The sequence below is a fragment of the Lepidothrix coronata genome, unplaced genomic scaffold (genome assembly GCF_001604755.1).
Source record: "Lepidothrix coronata isolate B3197 unplaced genomic scaffold, Lepidothrix_coronata-1.0 Scaffold24, whole genome shotgun sequence".
NCBI classification, from domain to species: domain Eukaryota; kingdom Metazoa; phylum Chordata; class Aves; order Passeriformes; family Pipridae; genus Lepidothrix; species Lepidothrix coronata.
In genome coordinates, this window is record NW_016690204.1 from 3,111,373 (window position 1) to 3,133,031 (window position 21,659).

General features: G+C 42.3%; 2 protein-coding genes across 4 annotated transcripts in view; one reads left to right on the forward strand and one right to left on the reverse strand.

Annotated features, from left to right (window-relative positions):
* The window catches only part of GTF3C1 (general transcription factor IIIC subunit 1), a 39,990-nt gene extending 35,885 nt beyond the window's left edge, over positions 1-4,105 (reverse strand). For 2 of the 3 annotated variants that reach the window (XM_017808806.1, XM_017808805.1), the window contains exons 1-6: positions 3,875-4,105; positions 2,908-3,117; positions 2,560-2,736; positions 1,346-1,489; positions 710-806; positions 97-220 (exon numbers count right to left, since the gene is read on the reverse strand). In XM_017808806.1, the coding sequence (XP_017664295.1) occupies positions 97-220; positions 710-806; positions 1,346-1,489; positions 2,560-2,736; positions 2,908-3,117; positions 3,875-4,104 (982 nt within the window). In that variant the 5' untranslated portion in view covers position 4,105. Of the gene's footprint in view, positions 1-96; positions 221-709; positions 807-1,345; positions 1,490-2,559; positions 2,737-2,907; positions 3,118-3,874 lie in introns of those variants that run through there. The other variant, XM_017808807.1, reaches the window with a different exon arrangement.
* Positions 4,106-4,242: 137 nt separating this feature from the next.
* Positions 4,243-21,659, forward strand: part of KIAA0556 (KIAA0556 ortholog) — a 58,129-nt gene continuing 40,712 nt past the window's right edge. Inside the window, exons 1-10 of the mRNA XM_017808683.1 lie at positions 4,243-4,423; positions 5,510-5,585; positions 7,238-7,407; positions 11,884-11,966; positions 13,682-13,816; positions 15,815-16,076; positions 17,347-17,496; positions 19,559-19,713; positions 20,749-20,858; positions 21,274-21,388. Coding sequence (XP_017664172.1) covers positions 5,524-5,585; positions 7,238-7,407; positions 11,884-11,966; positions 13,682-13,816; positions 15,815-16,076; positions 17,347-17,496; positions 19,559-19,713; positions 20,749-20,858; positions 21,274-21,388 — 1,242 coding nt within the window. The 5' untranslated portion in view covers positions 4,243-4,423; positions 5,510-5,523. The remainder of the gene's footprint in view (positions 4,424-5,509; positions 5,586-7,237; positions 7,408-11,883; positions 11,967-13,681; positions 13,817-15,814; positions 16,077-17,346; positions 17,497-19,558; positions 19,714-20,748; positions 20,859-21,273; positions 21,389-21,659) is intronic.

Below are 21,659 nucleotides of genomic sequence, written 5' to 3' on the forward strand. Positions count from 1 at the left end.
GATTTCACTCACACCTCTTTTAAGATATGAAGCTTACAGATAGAATGACATCAACGGAAGTACACAAGAGGAAAGCACAAATATGGTTCTTGTTACCTTTCTTTGTCTTGTAGGGTCCTCCACTGGGGTGGACGTCCTGCAGTGGCACAGATACGACCTTGGCCAGGCCAGCATTCATCATGTACTGATACAGACGTTTGAAAGTCCTCTCACAAAGGCCCTGGTGCAAAGAGAAATGGCAAAAGTCACTGTAGCACAAAAAGCCTCAACTGCTGCTGATCAAAGCATCAAAGACATTCCTACTACCTGTTCTTAAAACACAGTGTTCTGGGGGAGGATATCCAAAAAGGAACTTAAAAGCCTGTTAGTGTAGACACTGGGCAGAACATGAGATGTTTCTGGAGGGTGTTGTATTCCTCCAACTCTGCCATCCAAACAAACAGCTTGTTTGTTTTCTTACTTGGACAAGTAAGAAATGCACGATGATATTCATTGACAAAACATTTCTGAAGCTGTGGATGGAACAGAACTCCTTCCCTATGACAAACACCAACAGTAACTTGATCTAGTAGGTTCTTAAGATCCTTCTTTTGATATCCTCCCCCAGAACTTTGTGCAATTTTAAAAAGCAGGCAGTAAGAATGAGTGCCTTTGATATTAATTATCTAGATTCTACTGAGTGAGAATTTGAAAGAGGAATGAATCTCACCAATTCTTCCCTCAAGTTTCCTAATGTTTCCATCTGGTTTGAACGAGCACTTAGCATACTTGCGACCTTCTCCATTAGAATATCATATTTGCTCCTCCTAACCAAGAAAAGAAAATTATTTTACATGTAAGTATGCACATAACTTCATAAAGATGAGTTGTAGCTTTACAAAATGCCAGTCACTAGAGAAAGTATGCTAAGTGTTCTCAGATTGGTTTAGGAATTAGTTTTCTTTCCTTCTGTGAACAGCACATGAGAGAATTTGTCACTGAGAAGAGATCTCAGCCAAGGGAACAGTGACTAAGCCCAAGCTGTTACTTCACTGGCAATGCACAGAAGCACAAGTTCTAATTATAAACAAGATAAGAAAACAAAACAAAATAAACTATTAGAAACGTGTTGGAAGTGAAAACACTCAAAATTAACAGAATAATCAGTGCTACAATAAGAAAAGTTAGGTTTATGTAGGCAGGTGACAGGCACTGGAATATTCTACTGAACTGTCTGGCATTCGGAAGAGGAGTTAAAGGAACTGAAGAGTCAACACCAGGAAACTTTGATGGTTCTGTGAAAACAGAGCAATCTCTCATCATTGTAAAAGGTCACAGTCTGCCCAGCAGACCTTTAAAAACATACCTGTCAGCATGAAAGCGAGTCAGAAGCAGAAGAATTGAGTGCTGCTGTGCTCCACTCGGCAGTCGTATGACGTGGGATTGCATTGTTATGAGACCATTTCTGTCCAGTACTCTCCGGTGATAATGAAGTTTTCCAGCATCCACTCTAAAAAAAAGATGGCAAGATATAGGCATAGAAACTTCTGCAAATAATTTTAATTATCCAGTACCCCAGAACACTTTACCTAAATTCCTATGGTCTTAGCAATATATGCTAATTTTCAAAGTGACAAACTCAAAATTAAGAAGTGTCAAAATTAAGAAAACCTGTGAAATTTATTTTCAGTTAATCCAATAAACAGAGAGAAATACCTCTGATTTTAACCCAGAGTCTAGGCACAGAGTGTCATGACATGGTCTGACGAGAGAGTTGAATCAGTATTGTATCCCCATGCCCCCTTTCTCCATCCTGTTTTTTTTACCTCCTGGCTACACCACAGTCACTGCCTCCTTGTAATAACTCTGATATTCATCTCACTCCTTGCTGAGCTGACCTGGGCCACCAAACTGACAGGAAATCATCCACAAAAGATTAACCCTCTACCTCCATCATACAAATTACATAAAAGAGTTTCCTAAGTGGTACAAAACAGTGCCAGGTGGTTTGCAAGCTACAACCCATTTATGTCCTAAAAGCAGGGAATCCTTACAGCAATGCTAATATTCTGCAGAACTTCAGAAGTTCTCTAAGAGGCTATGTAACACTCCCTCCATCAACAAAATACATGGCCTAGTTTGGAGGCTGGTAACTCTGGCTCCCACTCATTTGGACAAATATGTCACACAGGGAAATGCTGGGGACAAGATATAGGCATCTAAGAATCTCTCCAGGACTTGGGCAGGATAAGATGCTTTCTCAGCAGTTTAGAAAAGGAAATGAAAATCATTGTTCCATCCCAAATTTGAAGAAAAAGTTATTCAGAGAAAGCAAGAACTTCCACAAATCAGAAACTTGTGTATTGACCTAACAGACAATTTCTGGAAGTATAATGAACTCAAGGGTGAGACCAGCACAGTTCCAGCAACACGGGCTCCAAGAACCAAGTACTCCTGGAAGTAAGGATGAAACACTACCAGTACACACAGGAGTTCAAATCAATACACAGGAATACTCAAAAATAACCAGTGGCAACTTGTTAGCTTTGACTTAATTCATGGACAAAAATGCAAACTTACTTGAAAGCCCCACTGTGAAGGTCCCTCTGGAGCTCTCCCTGCCATCGAGCACGGCCCAAACGCTCCAGGATACAGTAGGAGAAGTCAGGGAGTTTTAAGTCAGGGTCCCCCTCCCAGCCTATTAAAGCTCTGTAACGCTGGTCTTGGGAAGCAACAATGACTAGTTTCTCTCCCCATCTGAGAAACAGAAGGAAGAGTAATATATTGTTATTAGTTCCCTAAAAACAGAGAGGTCAATCCCTTTCTCCCCACAAACACCATTCTTGATATAATCTATACAAACTGGGCAAGGACTTAAAAAAAATCCCTTAAAGGTATTTTAATGCCAGGTATAAGGATTTCACTCACTTTTCAACAGCTTCTTTGTAAGTATAACAAGGCTGCAAATCCTTCCTCCTTATCTGATCAGTGATATCTACTCTCTCTTTAAAATACTGGCAGGAACCTTGTATGCCATCTTTGTTATCCAAAATCATGTGGACAGGATAAATATCATCTGAAGCAACAGGACTCCTTTTGCTTTCCAGTATTCCTGTTTCAAGGTCTATTTCTTCGTATCTGGAATAAAAGCAGAGAGCTAGCACTTAACTAAGCAAGGAGAAATGAAAGATTGTCACAAACAATGCTGATAACTGAAACATTGTCACAAACAATGATGATAACCCTATGGAGCACCTTGGAAAAATGAAGCTCTTTTGAGATATCAAAACTGGAAAAACACAAAGAGCAGCGCTGTGCTCCTCAAGTACAACCCAACCTCAGCGTGCAGGAGGCAGAAGGAGGGGGATACACTATTCAATCTGCAAAAACTCAAGAATACTGAAGTGGTGGGAATAAGAGAAACACACAGTTCATAGAGAAGGAAAACAACAGGTACACCCACCCTGATGAACGGGGACATGTAAATTCTGCCTGTAAGTGGCAAGCAGATATTTGAATGGAAAGCTGGTCAGGACTCACAAAGAGGTCACAGAACCACCAAGGCTGGAAGAGAACCTTAAGATCATCCAGTCCCAACCACCTACGGTAAGCCTTAAACCACTAAATCACATCACACAGCGCCAGACCCAAACTCCTCTTAAACACCTCCAGGGGTGGTGCCTCCAGCACCTCCAGCGCAACCTATTCCAGTGCCTGACCACCGTAACAGTGACAGATTTTCTGTAACATCTAAAATCAGCTCCGCAGCCACACTCCGCCCTTCCTGCTGTCACCGACCCAGCCGAGCCTGTGCGAGCAGTGGCGAGGGGCCAGCCCGGCACCCAGGCCCGGGTTCCCCCGGCTCGGGGCTCGCCGCCCCCGCCCGTGCCCTCACCCCTCGTGCAGGCGGAGCGGCGGCCGCGGCCGCGGCAGGCGGTAGAAGCGCAGGTCGGGCTGGGCGCTGAGCGCGGCCCAGAGCAGCTGCTGCGTGTCGGGCTCCAGCGGCAGCGGGAAGGGCGGCGAGCGGGCGGCCAGGCGGTGCCAGAGCGCGGCCGGGGTGATGCCGTCCAGCCCCTCCAGGGCCACCTCGTCCAGCAGCGCCCACAGCGCCTCCATGGCCTCCATCCCCCCCGCCGCCGCTTCCGGGCCCGCGGCGCGCAGGAACTGACGGCGGCGGCGCGACCGTCACCGGGGAAACCGGGCAACAGGAGCGGCCGAGCCCCGGCGGGACGGGACCGGGGCCGGGGCCGGGGCCGGGGCCGGGGCCGTGCGGGGGCTGTGCCCGGGTCAGTGTCTGTCCGGGGGCTCGTCCTGGGGCTCTGTCCATCCGGAGACCGTGCCCGTCCGGGGGCTCTCCTCCGGTGTCCGTGTCTGTCCAGGAGTGCGTGTCCTTCGGAAGACTCTGCCCCGGGTGGTCCATCTCGGTCCGGGGGCTCTGTCCAGGGTCAGTGTCCATCGGGGGGCTGTGCCTGGGGCCAGTGCCCATCCTGGGGCTGTGTCCGTCCGAGGGTTCTGTTCTGGGGTCAGTGTCCGTTCGGGGGCTTTGTCCTTCCGGGGGCTTTGCTCCGAGGCTGTGCCCCGGTGCCCTTGTCCGTCGGGGAGTTCGTGTCCGTCTGGAGACCCCCGGCTGGTCAGTGTCGGTCCCGGGGCTCTGCCCGGGGATCAGTGTCCATCCAGGGTCCGTGTCCATCCAGGGTCCTTGTGGGTCCCGGGGCTCTGCCCGGGGATCAGTGTCCATCCAGGGTCCGTGTCCATCCAGGGTCCTTGTGGGTCCCGGGGCTCTGCCCGGGGATCAGTGTCCATCCAGGGTCCGTGCCCATCCAGGGTCCGTGTCGGTCCCGGGGCTCTGCCTGCGGCTCCCCCTCCGCTGCAGAGCCCAGCGGGGTCGGTCCCGAGCCCGTCGGGGGGTCTCGGCCCCAGATACCCCGCGGTCGGTAAAAGACAAAGTACGGGGGTCCTTTGTTTGGATAAGATGTATTGGTGTCACATTTTAACTTGCTGAGTGCGTGAGAGAACGCCCCAGCTCAACTCGCGGCAGCGCCTCTGGGATGCTTGGTGGGGATGGCTGGAAAGGGTCATGTTTCCTGAAAGGGGAGGTAAAATCTTTAATTAGGCACTTTGAAAGTACAGAGCCTCTGCAGCGAGTAAGCTGTAGAATTAACTCACCTCGTGAGCAGTAGCAGTGCAGGGAGATCACCCCACAGTTGGACACTGAGGAAGCTTCAGCCTGTGCCCCAGCGTTGACTTGCTCATCAGGTCTTGGGTTATAAACTCATTATATAGCATATGCCTTCCACTCTTAGTATTTTTAGGTTCTTCAGGAGCTTACGAAGTGAAGGGTTCTGAAAAATAGGTAAAAACAACTACAGTTTCCTCTGTTCTTCAGGAGCTTTATTTGCTGCACTGACAGGTTTATGCCTTGTTGAAGGAGGAACATTTTTCAGGTTATACATTCTCGTCTATTGAGGGTGCAAGACCAGTGGTACTCCGTAACAAATCATTCAGCCTGACAATTATATTCTTATTTCAGCTTTATATTAAGACATGGTGACTGACTTTGATGAAAAACATGACGAATACTTAATATCCCTTCAGCAGAGAAACAGGTAAGGCACACATTTGTTACCCCCATTGGGTGTGAAATACGTGTTCTATTCTATCAAATACCAGCAGTTGTGGTGCACAGTCTGACTTGCTGTGCTTCAAAGCATTCAGGTGTTTCTCTCTTCTTCTCTTTGTTTGCTAAAGACATCAAAGTTCTTATTTCTAGAGGAGACCATGATGTTTCTTCAGCATTTCAAGTATAAATACATTTAGTAATAAAATAGTTCGCTGGCTGACAGGGAAGATTTTTGTTTGTAGAGCAAAAACTTGTAGATTTAGAGGTAACTGGCAGCTCATGATGTGTGAGGATATAGTTATGAGGAAAGGTTTTTATGTTGTCAGAAATACAGAAAAGTGGGAGATGAGGACATCCAGGTTGCTTTTGCAAACTTCAGTGTCTTTCAGACAAGTTTCAAACATTTCTTTTACTGTTTGTTCTTATGTACCTTCCTGTCATTGTACCCTGGACAGATGAACTTCTTAGTTAACTCAGAAGGGCCTGCAAAACTTTCTTATTGGATTCCCTCCTTTACCACAAGCCATAAGGCTTTTACTTAAATTCTGTGACAAACTGGTTCAGTGAAAAGACAAAAAAAACTTAGAAAGCCACAGTTATGCTAAAAAAAAAATCCCATTTTTGTGAGCATGGGTTTCTTTTGTGTACAGTATCCCGAGTCAGTTTTTGAAGAGAATAAAACCAATCTATTTAATGATTGAAACAACCTGCATCCTTAGTATCAGAGCTCTAATTCTGGATTATGGTGGAAGTAAATGCCACTGAATTACAGTACAACAAGCGGGTGGCCACTGGAGTTGTGCTGGGGGCATTTGATGTTGGACACATCAGACAGTTTGGGGTAGTGGGGCTGCAGAGCTGCCTGTGTGGGAGCAGGTCAGGCTCCTGCTGCATCCAAAACTAACAGAAACAGCCCAACTTTGCCACAACTTCACCAGTCAGAGAAGCCTGGGGTGGGTGTAAGAGAGTGGTGGCTGCAGGGGATGGGGGGCTGTGCAGGGGCAGGTGCAAATTGTCACCCCCAGGATCCCAACCTCCTGACCTGCATGTCACCTCACCAAAAGAGCTAGGATGGACTGGGTATAAGCCATGGTGAAAGGAGAGAAGATGAGACTTGGAAGAGGGAGGGTAGGTGTTTCACTGAAATTGAGCCCAGGGGAAGGGCATTTTTTAAATATTATTTTACCCAGCCTTCAATTTTCTGGTATCTCTAACTGCACTATTGACTGGGGGCTTTTTACCTCAAGTTTCAAAAAACAAATAATATTTTTATTTTCTTTTTTTTTTTTCTTGAAAAGACCTCAACCGTTTTTTCCAAGCTTGTTGGAAATTCTAAGTAAAACTCTGAAAAATTCTTAAGAAGAAAGGTTAAATATGCCAAATACCAATTGGAAAAAATAATGTGAAATGAGAAACAGCGTGGAAAAAATGTCAGAAGGGAGAGGCTCGGTCAAACTTCATTCTGTCACAGTGTTACAGAACAGGAACAGATCCTGGAAAGCTCTATTCTTAAAAGTGTTGTTTGAACTGTGAACATATTTTTCATCTCTGTGAGGTGGTGTGTTGTTGTATTTATTGCTGATCTGACCATCTCTACGTGCACAGCCTAAGGATGAATTATTGTCCTTTCTGCTCCAGGTTACTGGAACGGTTAAAGAGGAAAGATCCTGTGCAGATCAGGCTGGAGCAGCTGGAACAAGGCTTTTCTCTCTATGTGAATGGAGCTAATTCAGAGCTGAGAAGTCACCGCCGAAAAACCAACTCCCACAGCTGCCTTAAAAATGAGACAAAGGCCTCCAGGACAAATGGTGAGTTCCGTGGGAGCCTGGCAGAGAGTGCAGGTAGAACTGCTTGAAAACTGCACTCACTGGAGCTGTAGTTCAGCTGATGAAGTCACTGGCCTGGCTGTGATAAAGAGGCAGCACCATTTGAGCTTGGAATGAAATTCCATGGGACTCTTTCATCCGAGTGCTTAAGCTGGTTGTGTGTAAGGAGCAGTCTCAGCAACACCCTGTCGGTTTTTCAGTTGATCCCTGACTAATTCCAAGGTTTAACTTCCCCGCCTCTCCATTTGTTAAACAGCTCTAACTAAAACCAGAAGATTAGAAGTGTATAGAAATTGTCAGTGTAAAATAATGGTGTATCTTTGTCTGAGACATAACACCATTAATAGGATTTAAAATCTGATGGACTTCAATGTTATCTTAAGTCTGGTGTCCTGAGGACAAATGACATTTGATGACATAGACTGTAATCAAATTATGACCAGTAATAGCTGCATTAAGCTCATAAATGATACTTAAGCTATAATAGTTGTCTTAAAAAGGCAGCTAATCTTTATTTAAATATTTGAAGTTAAGAAAATCTACCATTTTCTCCCAGTGATTAGTTGGCTTTATCTAAAAATGGGTATTTTGTTTCTAATTTAAGTCTGTCTGTCATTGAGAGCAGTGTAGTGACAGGAATAATTTTGCATGCATGAAGGTATAAAGTATGAGCTTACTGGCCTTCTAATCTATTTAGCATAATGAAAAGAAAGTTGATTTTACTAAATCCTTGTGTAAAGCAGTTTACCAGGCTCAGTCAGTTATATTTACCTTACTACAACCTGTCCCAGAGGGTGTTTTTAATCTGTTGCTTTGTAGATGGTCTACTTAAGCTTTATTTTCACCTAAAAATGAAGACAAGGAGTTAAAAAAGTTACTTAATTTGATAATTTATTATGATTGAAAGTTTATTAATCTCAACAATACTGGAAACTAACTTTTCCTTCAATAACCATGACTCTAGCTTAATTTCTCTTTTATTTTGTTTTCCTGCCACATTGGGCACATACTACTTGTATTCAAGTTTAAGTGTGTTCAGCTTAGCTGTGAAACCTCGTGTGTAGTGATGGAAAAAGGTTCATGCTCTTGGATACTGGAAAATGAAGGAAATTTTGTGCCTTGTCACTCTGGGATAATACACTTTGAGGGAGCAAAGCGACACCTTTGGCTTTTTGATCCAGAACTTGTGCAGGGATATTGTGGCAGCAGCTGCAATTGAACTCAGTCAAATTTCCTCTCAGAGTTCTACTGTGCAGTTGTTATCTCTGAGCTGATCCAAAGTTCATTATTTTTATGGTCACTTGATGCTGTTTGATTCAGTTAAGGTAGAATACATGTCTTAGGGACCTTTAAAGACTTCAGTTGCAGTCTCTGTTCCTTTCCTCAGCTCCATCAACTTAGAGATTGTGGCATTATCTCTGCAGAAGACAACTCAGTGCTGTTTCTTCCAGTGTTGATGTTTTAAACACATGAAGCTGCAATGGAAGATGTCAACTGAATCATCATCCTGTCATTTTTCTTCTTCCATTTCATTTTGCCACTGGAGTCCAGAGGGGGAATTATTGTGACCTATATAATCTTCTTGCCTGGGAATTCTACTTTAGCAATTTTGTGGTCTCTTTCATTTTTAGGCATTTTTCTCGATGATTGAATATGATTTTACTTACAGAAATGATTCCTAGCTGAGATGCAGCACTGAGTTTTCTTCCCTTTCTGTCTCTCGTGAGAGTTATTGCATCATTCATTTCTTCTAAAACATCCATCTATAGGATTAGTCTTCACTGAAAAATTAGGAATATGTGATACTTAATAATCCAGAACAGGCACAAATCCCTCTTCCTGGTTCCTGAAAGTGTCAACATAAATCTACTTGTCAGGACTATTTTCTTTGTCTGTGTTCCCTTGGAGTAAATAATGATAATAGTGATTGATAAACTTTTATGCTTAGGATTGGTAAATGAATTAAAGTAAATGATGGGCTTGTAGTGAAGCTGAGCTCTGGGTGTCCTGTCATTTTTTTGGGTCTGTAACCCACACATAGTTTCACAACTATGTTTGTACTTCCAATGAATGCCTGTGTGGTCACAAAGTTGTGGTTTAAGGGTAGCATGGAGTCTCCTTTGATTATGACTAATATTTTGATGATGTACTGCTGAGTTCTTGCCTCCTGGAATAGGCACTGTCAGCTCAAGTCTCCAAGGGAATGATACCAATGGACCTATTCTCTGTGCCAGAGCAGGTGGTGGTTGGTATTCAGATTCCATCCCACCCCAAGAAGGATGTTTTCGTTCTAAAGTAATGTTTGTTGCACAGATGACTTGCTCAGCTCTATCAGCCTCTGCCTGGGGTTTGAATTACTGTTTTTCCTGGTTTATAGAAACCTGGTCACGTGAATCCATCACTAAGAATCATAGAATCACAGAATGGTTTGGGTTTGAAAGGGACCTTAAAGCCCATCCCATTCCATCCCCTGCCATGGGCAGGGACACCTTCCACTATCCCAGGTTGCCCCAAGCCCCCTCCAACCAGGCCTTGGACACTTCCAGGGATGGGGCAGCCACAGCTTCTCTGGGCAACCTGTGCCAGGGCCTCCCCACCCTCACAGCCAAGAATTTCTTCCTAATACCTGATGTAACCCTACTCTCAGTTTGAAGCCATTCTCCCATGTCCTGTCATTGCATTGTCTCGTCAATAGTTTCTCCAAATACTCAAACAATTCTGAGAACCAGCAGTGGTAGCACAAGTCCTACCCTGTCCCCTTTTCCTACTTACATATGTAGGATACATGAGTGACTTCTGGGCAGTTGCTTGGAAGAGATGGATTGCTTAGGGAGTGAAAGATGCTTTTGTCCCAAAGCAGTGGCTGAGTCTGACCACCCTTTTAGCATTGTAACCTCAGGGCAATTCACTCAGTGTCAGAAGAGCCCTGAAGCAATCAGCACCGATGCTAATTAATAACTGCAGAGTATTTCTGGAGGTACTTAGGAATAGCTAATGGAGTAGCAGGAGCTCTACTTCCTTTTCCCCTCTGTTCTTAGTCCTGTTTTGGGCCTATGAGACAAATACCTTGCACTGAAGCAATAGAACAACATCCTGTTCTTGCTCTGTAATGTTATTTATGATCAGTGCAAATTGACATAAGCATACACTGTTCCCCCAAGAATGGTCCTACCCTGTTCCTGTTTCCTCCTGTCTGCTCGTACCAGCATTTGTGCAATCTCCTGGTGAACCAGATTGCACAAGTGGCTGTAATTAAAATGAATCTTTTTTGTTTTTTTACAGTCAAAACTTGCCCGCATCAATTCTCTGTTGTCCAACCCAAAAAAGCAAATGTGTTATTGAGAGCTGTAATGAGCAACCTGATCTAATTTTGAAGTAAGCCCTCCTCTGAATGGAAAGGTGGACTAGGTGACCCTAGAGGTTCCTTCCAAACTAAATCCTTCTGTGATTCTATGACCTTTGTAGGACAATTGGTTCTTTTATTGGTAGTGCCAGTTGCTGCTGGCTTAGGGTGACCATTAAAATTATGGCTGGAAGAAAAAAGGTTTTGCCTCAGCTGTTTTTCTCCACTGAGAAGAAATGGAAGCTGTAAATCTGTCTTGGACACAGGAAATGAGATGCCTTTATTTAGGATGCTACTGAGAGTGTTGGTGATGCCCTTATTCCATTGGGGATGCTGATGTGACCTGCAAGATGTTTGTCTCTTTGTCTCAATCAAAGCACTGTTCCACTGTAAGCTGGGGGCATGTCCAGCACAGGAACCCTTAGTTTTCCTTGACCATACAGAGATTTTTTGCAGAAGTTCCAGCACCAACTCTTCCTTGCCTTAGAAATGAAGGCTAATTGTTGTTTGTCCTTCATTTATGGCTTGTACATGAAGAATTCTTCTCTACGCAGTGTCTTAAATAACTTATACATTCTGTTTAATCTGCCAGTATCTCATGTTGCTTTAATTTGAGAGTAAATGCACAGTTCCTTTGTAAACCCAGCATATCACCTGTTGTTCACCAGAACCCTGTCTGTCAGAGCCTGCCTTTGGTAGTAGAGGTTCTGGGCTCAGTTGTCTTCCTAAAACAGCTTATTGTGTACCCAGCTGGGGCTTAGAATGATGTGCATCCCTGTTCTACAATATATTTCTAGACTTTCTAGACAGAAAAAGTGATGCTTCACCTGCTGTTAAGCTGATGTATCTTTAAAGAGTTTGTTCTCTTGAATACACAGGGTGATGATTGTCCCTGAAGAGATTCCAAGCTCCTACTCCCAATATACAACTGGCCAGGATCTGAAATGGGATGATGTCTCTGTTGCTGATACCATTCACATCTCAAACACTTGCTCCTCTGTCCTCGTCTGGAAAAAACCTCCAACATAAACCCCAAACCAAAATGTGAACTAAGGTGTATATTGTCACATATTGTATTTCTGTTTTCTAATCCTTGTATTTGTGTTCTGAAAAAGCAGCCCAGCTAGGGGAGAGGGAGTTGCCAGAACACAGCACACAGACTGCACCCACCAAGATCCAACGCAGGAATTGGCTCCAGGTAAGAAGCAGTTGGAAGGAATGGGTGTTTGAACTCATCCTTAGGTTGTAAATAATTTCAGGAGAAATCGTTTGCAACTTGTAGATAGGTGGGAATCCCATAGAATCTGAGTCTTGGCTTGGTGGGGTGCTGAGTGACAATGTGAAATAATTCTGTGGCCAGTTTTGTGTCTACTTTGAAGCCTGAAGAGGCAAATCTCACTGAAAGGGTCTGGTTTCAGTGACATCTGTCACAGAAGCTTTTGTGGCTTGGACATGATTGACTCAATGTGTCCTCCAGCAGAACAGCTGTTGCTGGACATCTCTGATGGCAGCCTAGAGAATTTATCCAGTGCAAAAGATGGAGAAACTCATTTCTGAGAGACATCCCTGCCTGTCACTGGTGTTCTCCACACTGCAATAGAGTTGAGAGACACAAAAGTGTAATTTGCATAGCTTGAGTTGTAATTTGTGACAGATTCCTGTAGATCATAAGAGAGGAAAATGCACAGAGATGAAAAAATATCCTATATATAAGAAATTTGGAGCCATTAGTTACATAGTTGTTGGTTCAGTGGAGAAGCATCAATGGTCTTCTTTTCTTTTGACCTAAAGAAGGATTTGAGTTAACCTGTCAAGGACTGTGGCTTAATTAACATAACAAATGGGAATTCTGAACAAGGGAGACATGTCACCCAGATAATTACTCTACTTGATTAGTAGTTGGCCTGGCTGTCCAGTGGCTGGGGATCAGGGCCTGTGTCACTGTGGATCAAGTGTTCATGCCATGCAGGTTTGCTTTTCTTCCAGCAAATATTGCACATTCGAGCTTTTAGGCTGCATTACTTTATTTACCACCCTTACTGCTTCAAAGTTGAGTTTAATTAATTTTCTCAGCTGCTATTACTCCCAGTAGATCAGTGCTTACACACTGGCCTGTCAGGACTTGTTTGCTAAATTTGCCACATGTGTAACAAGTCATAACCTGTGTCATTCCAGTGAAGAAGGAGGCACATTCTCTGACTGGATTGGAAAGTGAGCTAAATGTAGGCAGCTATACTGAAAACTGGCCACTACTTGGGACTAGCTTAGAATGATACCTTAAGTCTTTTAGCCAGTTGGATGGGAAGATAGCAGTTATCCTAATGAACAACTGGAATTATTTAGCTAAGGAAATATGCAACCACTGAGTAAGATGGAGGTTGTGCTATTCAGCAGTTTACTTTCCCAGTGATTTTCCCTGTAGGTTTTTTGGATAGCTGGAGGACCCAGCAATTCATATCCAAAACTGCCAAACTTGGGCTGTGCTAAGGTGTGTTCTGAGGAGGGAGGATAGACTTGCTGAAAGAACTCGGTCTGTCAAAAGCCAGGTTGCCTTAGGATATTCCCTCTGGGACATCTCTGCCCCTGGCACTTACAGAATTGTAGAGGAGTGTGTGAACAGCAGATAATGAGGTTTAATATCACTACACAGGCTTCTGTGTCACGTTGCCTTTAACGAGACTGTCCTCTGGCCATTGTTCACTTAGGAGACACTGGGACAGCAGCAGCAGGTCAGGAGTTTGACCGGGGTGGTTAAACCATAATTTAGAGGCCCAAAGGTGAGCTCAGGGAGGACAGAAACCTTCTCTGGAACAAAGGGGAAAAGCAGTGCTTGATGTAGACATTATTATGTAAAATGTGATGATTATTCTAGCACCAAAGACATCTAGTTTCTTTGAATGCTTCTTTTAACAGAAAACTGTGGCAATTAAAACAGAAAAAGGGGGTAAACTCTACATTAAACCATCTCTTCAGTACTCTGAGGATTTTGAACCTTATGAAAGCTTGACCTTGGAGACAAATGGTGATGATCCTCTCCATTACTCCCAGGTACAATTGGCAGTTGCCCTCTATTCTATTCTATTATTCATGGTAGTGTCATTTGAAATGTGAAAGGGCCCGGGGGTCAGTCTTGGCTGGTGTGCAAACCCAGAATATAGTGGTTCCTTCATTAGGTGATTCTGCGTTGTTGAGATGTGACACAAAGAAGGAAAAAATGAAAAGTAAAGCTTCTTTTGAAAATCTGGCCTCAGTCAGCAGCACTGCAAAGCATTAAGTCCTGTTTTAAAGAGGCAGAATGTTGTCCCTGTTGGATTGAATTAAGCTGTTCCTGCAAGGAGCCTCTTTCACTTCATGGCTGTGCACATGAACATCACTCTTGGCTGTCAAGTTAGAGAAGGCTGAAACAACAACTTTTTCTGGGTTTAGGTTAGTTTTTGAGTAATCATGCTAAAATTGTTGCATATAATTGTTTTATCTAACAAAAATCAGACAAAAGTTTTAAAAATATTCAAATCAATACAGTCGCTTTCCATCAAGGGTTGTTTTTGTATGGACTGTGCAGCCTTCTCTTTGATTACTAATTGCAGTTTGTTCTAGCACACCTCATGAATGTCCTGTCCTTAAAAAAGATGAATAAATGAACAAAAATTTATGGATGTTTTTCTGCTTAACCAATTAATGACACCACTAAAGCTGTTGTGGGTAGTGGAGTAGCATCTATCTGTGAAACTGTCTGCAGATCTTATCACTGACATCAGACAAAATTCCCAAGCATAGTTTCCTAGCTTGCACCTGTCTCTCTTTCCTACATTGCTCTTGAGTTTATGATTATTTTTTGCTCTACAAGCTGGTAACTTGTTTACAGTGATGGATATTTATAATCTTTAATAATTTTAAACCAAACCCCCCACTTTTCTTTTTATTCCAGATGGAAATACCTTTTGATTTTCCTGAAGCTATAATGTGTTTTCTTGAATGTCTTGGTACAATGCAGATGCATGAGGTTTCAAACTAAAAGAAAGCCTGTACCATTTCCTGTCAAATACCTAGAAATATTAGTCTAGACTGTCATAAAGACATGCTCCATATCAAGGCTCAGGTTGCTTATAAACCCTCTTTTGAACCTAACTTTGCCTGCTCTTTGTAATATGCATCTGTCAACATGGATTTCCTAACAAGTGTAATCTGTAGCAGCTCAAAGCTTTCATTGCAAACTGAACATACACTGTCACAGTTCATTTGTACCTGAAGTGGCTTCAGGTTTTCATTTTATGTAGTTTGCTTACCTATATTTATCTCAAAACTCTAATATCAACAAAACAGGGGGGGAAAAAGCATTTAAGAGATGCAAGGTCTTTTCCTTTTGCTTTCATAAAAGCACACAGCTCTCCAGCATCATCTGTGCTGTTTGTGGCATATAATGAGAGAGGCAGGGCAATTTTTTTCCACAGCAAGTTTCAAAATAGATTAATTTTTGCATAAAATCCTGTTACAGTGTGTCCACTTCAAAAAAATCTGTGCAAACTGGGAGCTTAACCCATTAGACCACAACTCTTTTCCACTGGTTTTTGAAGTACAGATGTGTAGAAGGCAGGACTGTTATCATCTAGCCAAGTGCTTATAAAGAATTTGATATTACATGATATTGGCAGTCTTGTCAAGGCATTTGGAAATTCTGGATTGCAGCTACTCTTCAAACAGAAAGAGACTGGACAAATATATGCCTTTGCCCCCTCCATTACTCACCTCCTGTTTGTAACTTATTCCTAAAAAATTGGTTTTGCACATAAAAACTCCTTGGCCTACAGAATGTTCCTGCAAGGATACCGATGAGGAGGGACAAAGGAGTTGTAGGATGAGTTTTCTTTACAAACCTTATCAAAGGAGTGAAGACACAACCTAGGAATATGAATATTTTTAGCTGCATCGTGGCTTTGAGTTCATGAGGACGTTTTTTTTCCTCCTGGGTAGGAAGAGGCAGCCACACTGGTTTATTTTAAAATACACATTTGAGCTTTTCTGACAGATCTGTTCTTATTGTACCAGGAATTGAGGAGCAGCTTGCAACACAGTGTAGAAGAGGAAGGGATGGAAGAAGACTCTCTTAGTGATGACTCTGACTCTGTTGAAGAGGATGTATTTTCAGAGCCATCTCCCACTGAGGAAGACATTTCAAGCTTTGAAGACCTTCATTTCCATGGCAGTAGGTCACTGCAGAAAGAGGTTTCTGAGCATCAGGATGCTGGGAGGTGCTCTGGCCTTGATTGTGGTGCCCTCACTGTGCTGGAGTCCAACCAGGATCAGAGCAGTGAGTCTCTGTGTGCTCTACCCTGCTACAGTACTGCAGTAATGATTCTTTGAGAGCAGTGCTTTTAAGGGAATGGCTGGTTAATCATTGGGGGTTACTCCATACTCTCATTTTAATCTGCTGATTTGGAAGATTTGCATCTTCTTGCTACTTTATTAAGAATTTTTTTTTCAAACACGAGGATGTAACCCTAGTTAATGCCCTGCATCACCAGGTCTAGACACTTGAACAAATATTGTCTCAGATTGTCTGTGGGATTTCTCAAGAAATTACTATGTTTTTAATAGGTTTTTGAACTGTTTTTGCAGTAATTCAGGCAGCCAAACCTTCCCAGTCTCAACTTTATTTCACATCCTGAGTGCTGGATATTTCTTGTTATAGTGTGTGCTATTTATCCTCGGTAAATGATATGAACCACTACTTTTTGTGTCCTTTGGAGACCTCAATGTCCAAAGCCACAACCAGTCACTAGGTCTCTAAGGTATTTAGCTTGTCAAAGGTGAAGAGTTCAGGCAGAAACCAGACCTAGACTTACATTCACTATTTCTCAAAATTCCCTCCCACTCATTTCAGGTTCAGTAATTGGTTTTGGTTGCTGGTTTTGTTTATTCTTTCTTTTCCTTATTCATAATTAATTGCATAAACTAAGAGGAACGATCTTTGAATAAATTGAGCAGAGGATTGTTCCTCTCATTATCACTGATGTGATGGAGTGTGAGTGGGGAGGGGGCAGAGGAAGAGATAGGAACAAAGGATGGAGCTGCAGTGAGAACAAGATCTTTGGGAGAGTACATGATTTTTTGTCTAGAGAAAGGTTTCAAACCTGTAAACAATGGAGGCATTAATAATTCTCAAATAAAAAAGGGAAGAAGTATAGATGAACTACACTAGGCAACCCTCTAAATAAGACAAGATTTAGTCAGTGTTTTAAGAATTTATTTTAGTGTAATGTGTTAACAAGTGACTCAGGAGTTCATTTTTATTTTGGCTTTTCTTGACAGTAATGCAGGTAAATACCTGGTAGAGATGAGATCTATTGGTACACTAGAATAATATTTTTGTTTTGTTTCACTAAGTGCAAGCCCTGCTTATGTGCTTCTGTATCAATAGAACAATATCAATGAGAGGGAGGGAGATTATCACTTTAACTGTGCCAACATAATTAAAGCAGCAAAACCTTAGCAGTTAGGATCCAATAATTTTTTCCCCAGGATGGCTGCTCCTAAGTAACTTCAAAGTTGATTATTTCTGTTTCCTTTTGATGTTGCAGAAGTGAAGCCAGTGCGAGTTCTCTCTGCCAGAAGAAAGGACAGTGCTGAATTGTACATTCCTGTCAGACCAGTCATGGTGAAAAAGAGAGGCACTCGGCCACTCTCTGCTGAGTTCTTGCACCAGGAAAGACACGAAAAAATTTGTTCTAGTAAGAAATAAGAATATATGATGTCAATAAGGAGAGTTTTCATGCTTTTTCTGCCTCTGGCTCAGATGCAATTTCAGGAAATATTTGTCATTATGTGATTTTTTTTAGCTGTCCCTCTCCTACCTTTTTTTAGTTGTTTTTAACAACTCGAGTGTTTTCACTTCAGTAAAATTGTGAGAAGATCCAGTGCCTGCATACTTTAGTCCTCTGTATCTTTACTATCTTCCTTCTCTTTTTGTTTCCACAGTGTAAGACTTTTTGCCTCTGCCTTTCAGTCCTTGCACTTGATCTGTGTTTTCCACTTTCCTCATGGAGATCTGTTCCCTATGGTATTAATGGAAGTGTGTCTTCTCTAGATCAGCAATTGATGCTTGGTGGAAGATCTTAACATGATGTGTTTATAGCAATAAAAATGGCATATTTTTTCCACAATAATAAAGGCATAACTTTCCACAGCACAACAAAACAGCTCTGTTGCTGCTTGGGACTGCACTGGAATTACACCTTGAACACTGGAGATCAGTCTCCAATGCTGAGCAGATATGCCAGTATCTAGGACCATTCTGGAAAATATTTTTCCTGGACTGAAGAACAACATTTTTCAGGCACTGCTGCTTATCCTAAAAATCTGCTGCTAAAATGTGGTCTTTACCTAGGGAAAAAACCCAACAACACACAGCAAACCCCAAAACTAGGGCTGAAATCATGACTGCAGCTGTATTTCAGTGCAGTCCTAAACAAGTCTGATGAGTTTTGAAAGGTCTGAGATGAAGTTTTCAGACATGCCTTACTTTGTGGTTCAGATGCTCTTTTCAAAAGAGCAAAATCCACTCGTGTCCCAAGAAAGCAATAAGGGTAATGGTTTTGAGAAGTCCAAATATTAGTTTCTTAATTGGCAGAAAACCAAATGGAGGAAAAGAAGCTAATTCTTTTTGGCTTCGGAATAAATCCCCTTTGTAGCTTCTGAGACCCTCACCCACCATCTGTCTGAGCAGATGCTTGCTTTGACTGCTTCCCAAAGATGTGTGCAGCATTTCCTCAGGTTATAATAGTGCTTGTTGGAACTGTTTCTGCCCAACTATCACATTAAAGCTCTAATTTCATTTCAGGGGGATGATATAGTACAGAAAAGTAAACAGGACTTTATCCTGTCCCTATTTTTGCAAAGATGGATTAATGCTCGTTGAAAGGTTTCATGTGTGAATGTGTAAGGAGTGTGAATGCATGCAAATCTCAGCTCAGTTTTAATTTCTTGTCTTTCAGGGTAGACTTCATCTTACTTGCATGCACTGCACTGTACTCTCCTGATTAGTAAACCTCCCTGCAGCATTGTGAGCTCTCTGAAATATCAATCTGTTCTTCAATATTTCCACTCAATCTAAATGTCTTTACAACTTCAGTCTCTTTTCTTCCCTTGACTTTCAAAGTCCTCAGCTATAACCACTGTGCTTCTCTTTTGAATATAACCACTGTGCTTCTCTCTTAGTCCAATCTCAGATCATCTGTTGTTAAATTTTATTTCCTTTCTTTTAAACCTGTTTATAGGCTGTGATGTTTCTATTTCTCCTTGAAGTTTGGGAAGATTGGGATGCATATGGGCATTGTGATGACTACTTAAGTGATAAGGTGACTTATTCTGCCTTGCAAATAGCAAGTCCTGGCTCCCCTTGTTTTGCTGGAAGACTCTGGGGATTCCTCCAAAATAGCTGAACACCCCAGTTACACTGCAAAATCCTGCTGTGCTTAAATTATATATACTTCTCTTTCAGTGGACTATCACAGGGCAATTCCACTAAATACCAGAATGAAGCAATCCAAACTCATAAAAATTATGTTTCTCATTTGTCAGTTTTCCTCTCCTTATGATGCTGTTTTAACTGTTGTCTAAACTAGATGTGAATCTCAACATAAAACCAAAGTGGAGGAATTCAGCCTCACTTGGGATGGTTACTGCAAAGCCCTGTGTCAGTGACTGAACTGGATGTTTCAAGTGGATGCTGCTGTGATGTTCCATACCTGTATGTCCAGACAGATAAACGTTTCTTCCCTCTTTTGGTGGCAGGACCCTTAAGTCGACCAGAGAGGTCACTGTCAGCCACTCGGAAGAACGTGTGTGAGAAGGATCCTGATCTCTCGGTTTCAGCTGTGGTTCAAGCCATGAAAACTGAGAATGAAGCCTTGCAGAGAGACCTACAAAGCTCCACAGGCCCTGAAAAGGTGTGGAAAATACCAGAGAGAGCTGTTTGATCGAGTAGCAACCCCCCGTGAATTACAATCTCTTATACGTTGTGTATGAATGGATGGTGATGCCTCTTAAGCGTAATTGAATTTGTATTATTCTTCCATAGGGTTGTTTTCTTTAATCTGCTTCCTCAGGATAGCATCCCACAGCTCTCTCTTGATTACAGGGATCACTGAGCAACTGATAGACCAGCAGTATGATGTGTCTATGCAGTCAAGTGCACAGCTGCAGGCCCAGTTGAGCCATTTTCATCCTGGAAGCTTCTTAAACAAGATAATGTGTGATTTCCGTACCGATAAATCCTACATCCCTGTGGGACTCATTAATGTGGGCACTCTTCCCTGTTAGTACAGTGTCATGTACACTGCTAGATCTTACTGAGGAGGAGCTGGTATGGGTTTTCTGTGTGTACATCTCTTATCTCCAGCAACCGTGTTTAAAAAAAATTAAAAACTCATCTTAAAAACAAGAAAATCAATAAAAACTAGCAAAAATGTGCAGTACAGGCAGAGAAAGAGCATTGTAAGAAATTTAGCAATTTTCCTCTATGTTCTTTTAGGTAGTCACTGATAGTTCTGTATTTAAAAAAAGAAATCGTTTTTTTATTCTAATAAAACTGAGGGGTTTTGGGATTTAAAAGTGTTTATGATCCATTTTTGGAGAAGGAGAAAGTCAGTAGACCCGTGCCAAAAGTTTGGCCAACCCTGATTCTCACCAAATGTACAGAATGAGAATTTTTTACATATATATAATATATATATATATATGTAAATATGTGAAAGTCCTCAGAATATGCTTTTATGTTACTTTTCTTCCATGTAGAAGATCAAGTTCCAAGCTCAGCTCTTTCATTGCAAATCAAGACCAATTCTGTTAAATGTGCTTTAACTCAGTACAGAGTTACAGATGAGCTGGGCCCAAACTCTTATTTATTCCAGAGATGCAGACTGATGCTCATTAGTATGTGGAGAACAATCTGAATGAAACATGTTCATCTTTTTCTTCCTTAGAAGAAATCTTCTGTTTCATCTCTTGTTTCCTCAATGACTGAACCTCCAGAAAAAAGCCAGACAAGGAGTGCAGTGACAAAAGCTGAGAGAATCTGTCCTTTTGGAAGCAGGTATATATATTTGCTTTAGGCTAACTTCCTTTTTTTTTGAAGAGAGATTTTTCAGAATGCCACTACACCTGGTAATCTTCAAATCCCTCAGCAGTATCAAGTAGTAGCAAATCAGGGAATCCAGCCTTGGGCCAGTCTCTGCAGAGCAGGGATCTGCCAACATCTTCCTTTATTGTATTTATATAACCTGGGCATTGCTTTCTCAGAACCAACTGTGAACTGGAGCCCAGTTTTTTAACCAAACCCTGTGTTTTTAAGATGGGATGCTGCAGCAGTTCTCATTCAGTGTGAGCCTGCATGAGTTTTTCTGTGGGGTGTGTGAATTCATCTTACCATCTTTTCACACCAACTAAACTGTTTCTTAAAAATGCAGGGATTATGAGGAAGTAGCACATAAAAGAATATGTTGTTTCAGACAAAAGAAGAAACTTCTGAAAGTCTTTCTGGAGCATGAGAGCCATTCTGCCTGTGACAATGACAGATCCCTGGCTGATGACAAAGCTGAAGCAGATTCCATGTTGAGAGAGAAGGTTTGTGTGTATTTGCACCATAATTGATGCTTCCCAGAATTACTAAAATAAAAGTACAGTGAATGATGTGTATTCCACTGATTCTGCCCCATGTCAACTAATAAACCTATGGCAGAGTTTATCACTTCATCAGAATGACAAAGGAATCAGACAAGGAACAGGGAGCTGTTTTCTCTTTGGGCTTTTTGAGAAGGTTGGTTTGTGGCAGAATTGGTGGAACCCAGAATGAACTGAATGCCATCCAGATGGCCTTGACTTTGCAATCTTTTTC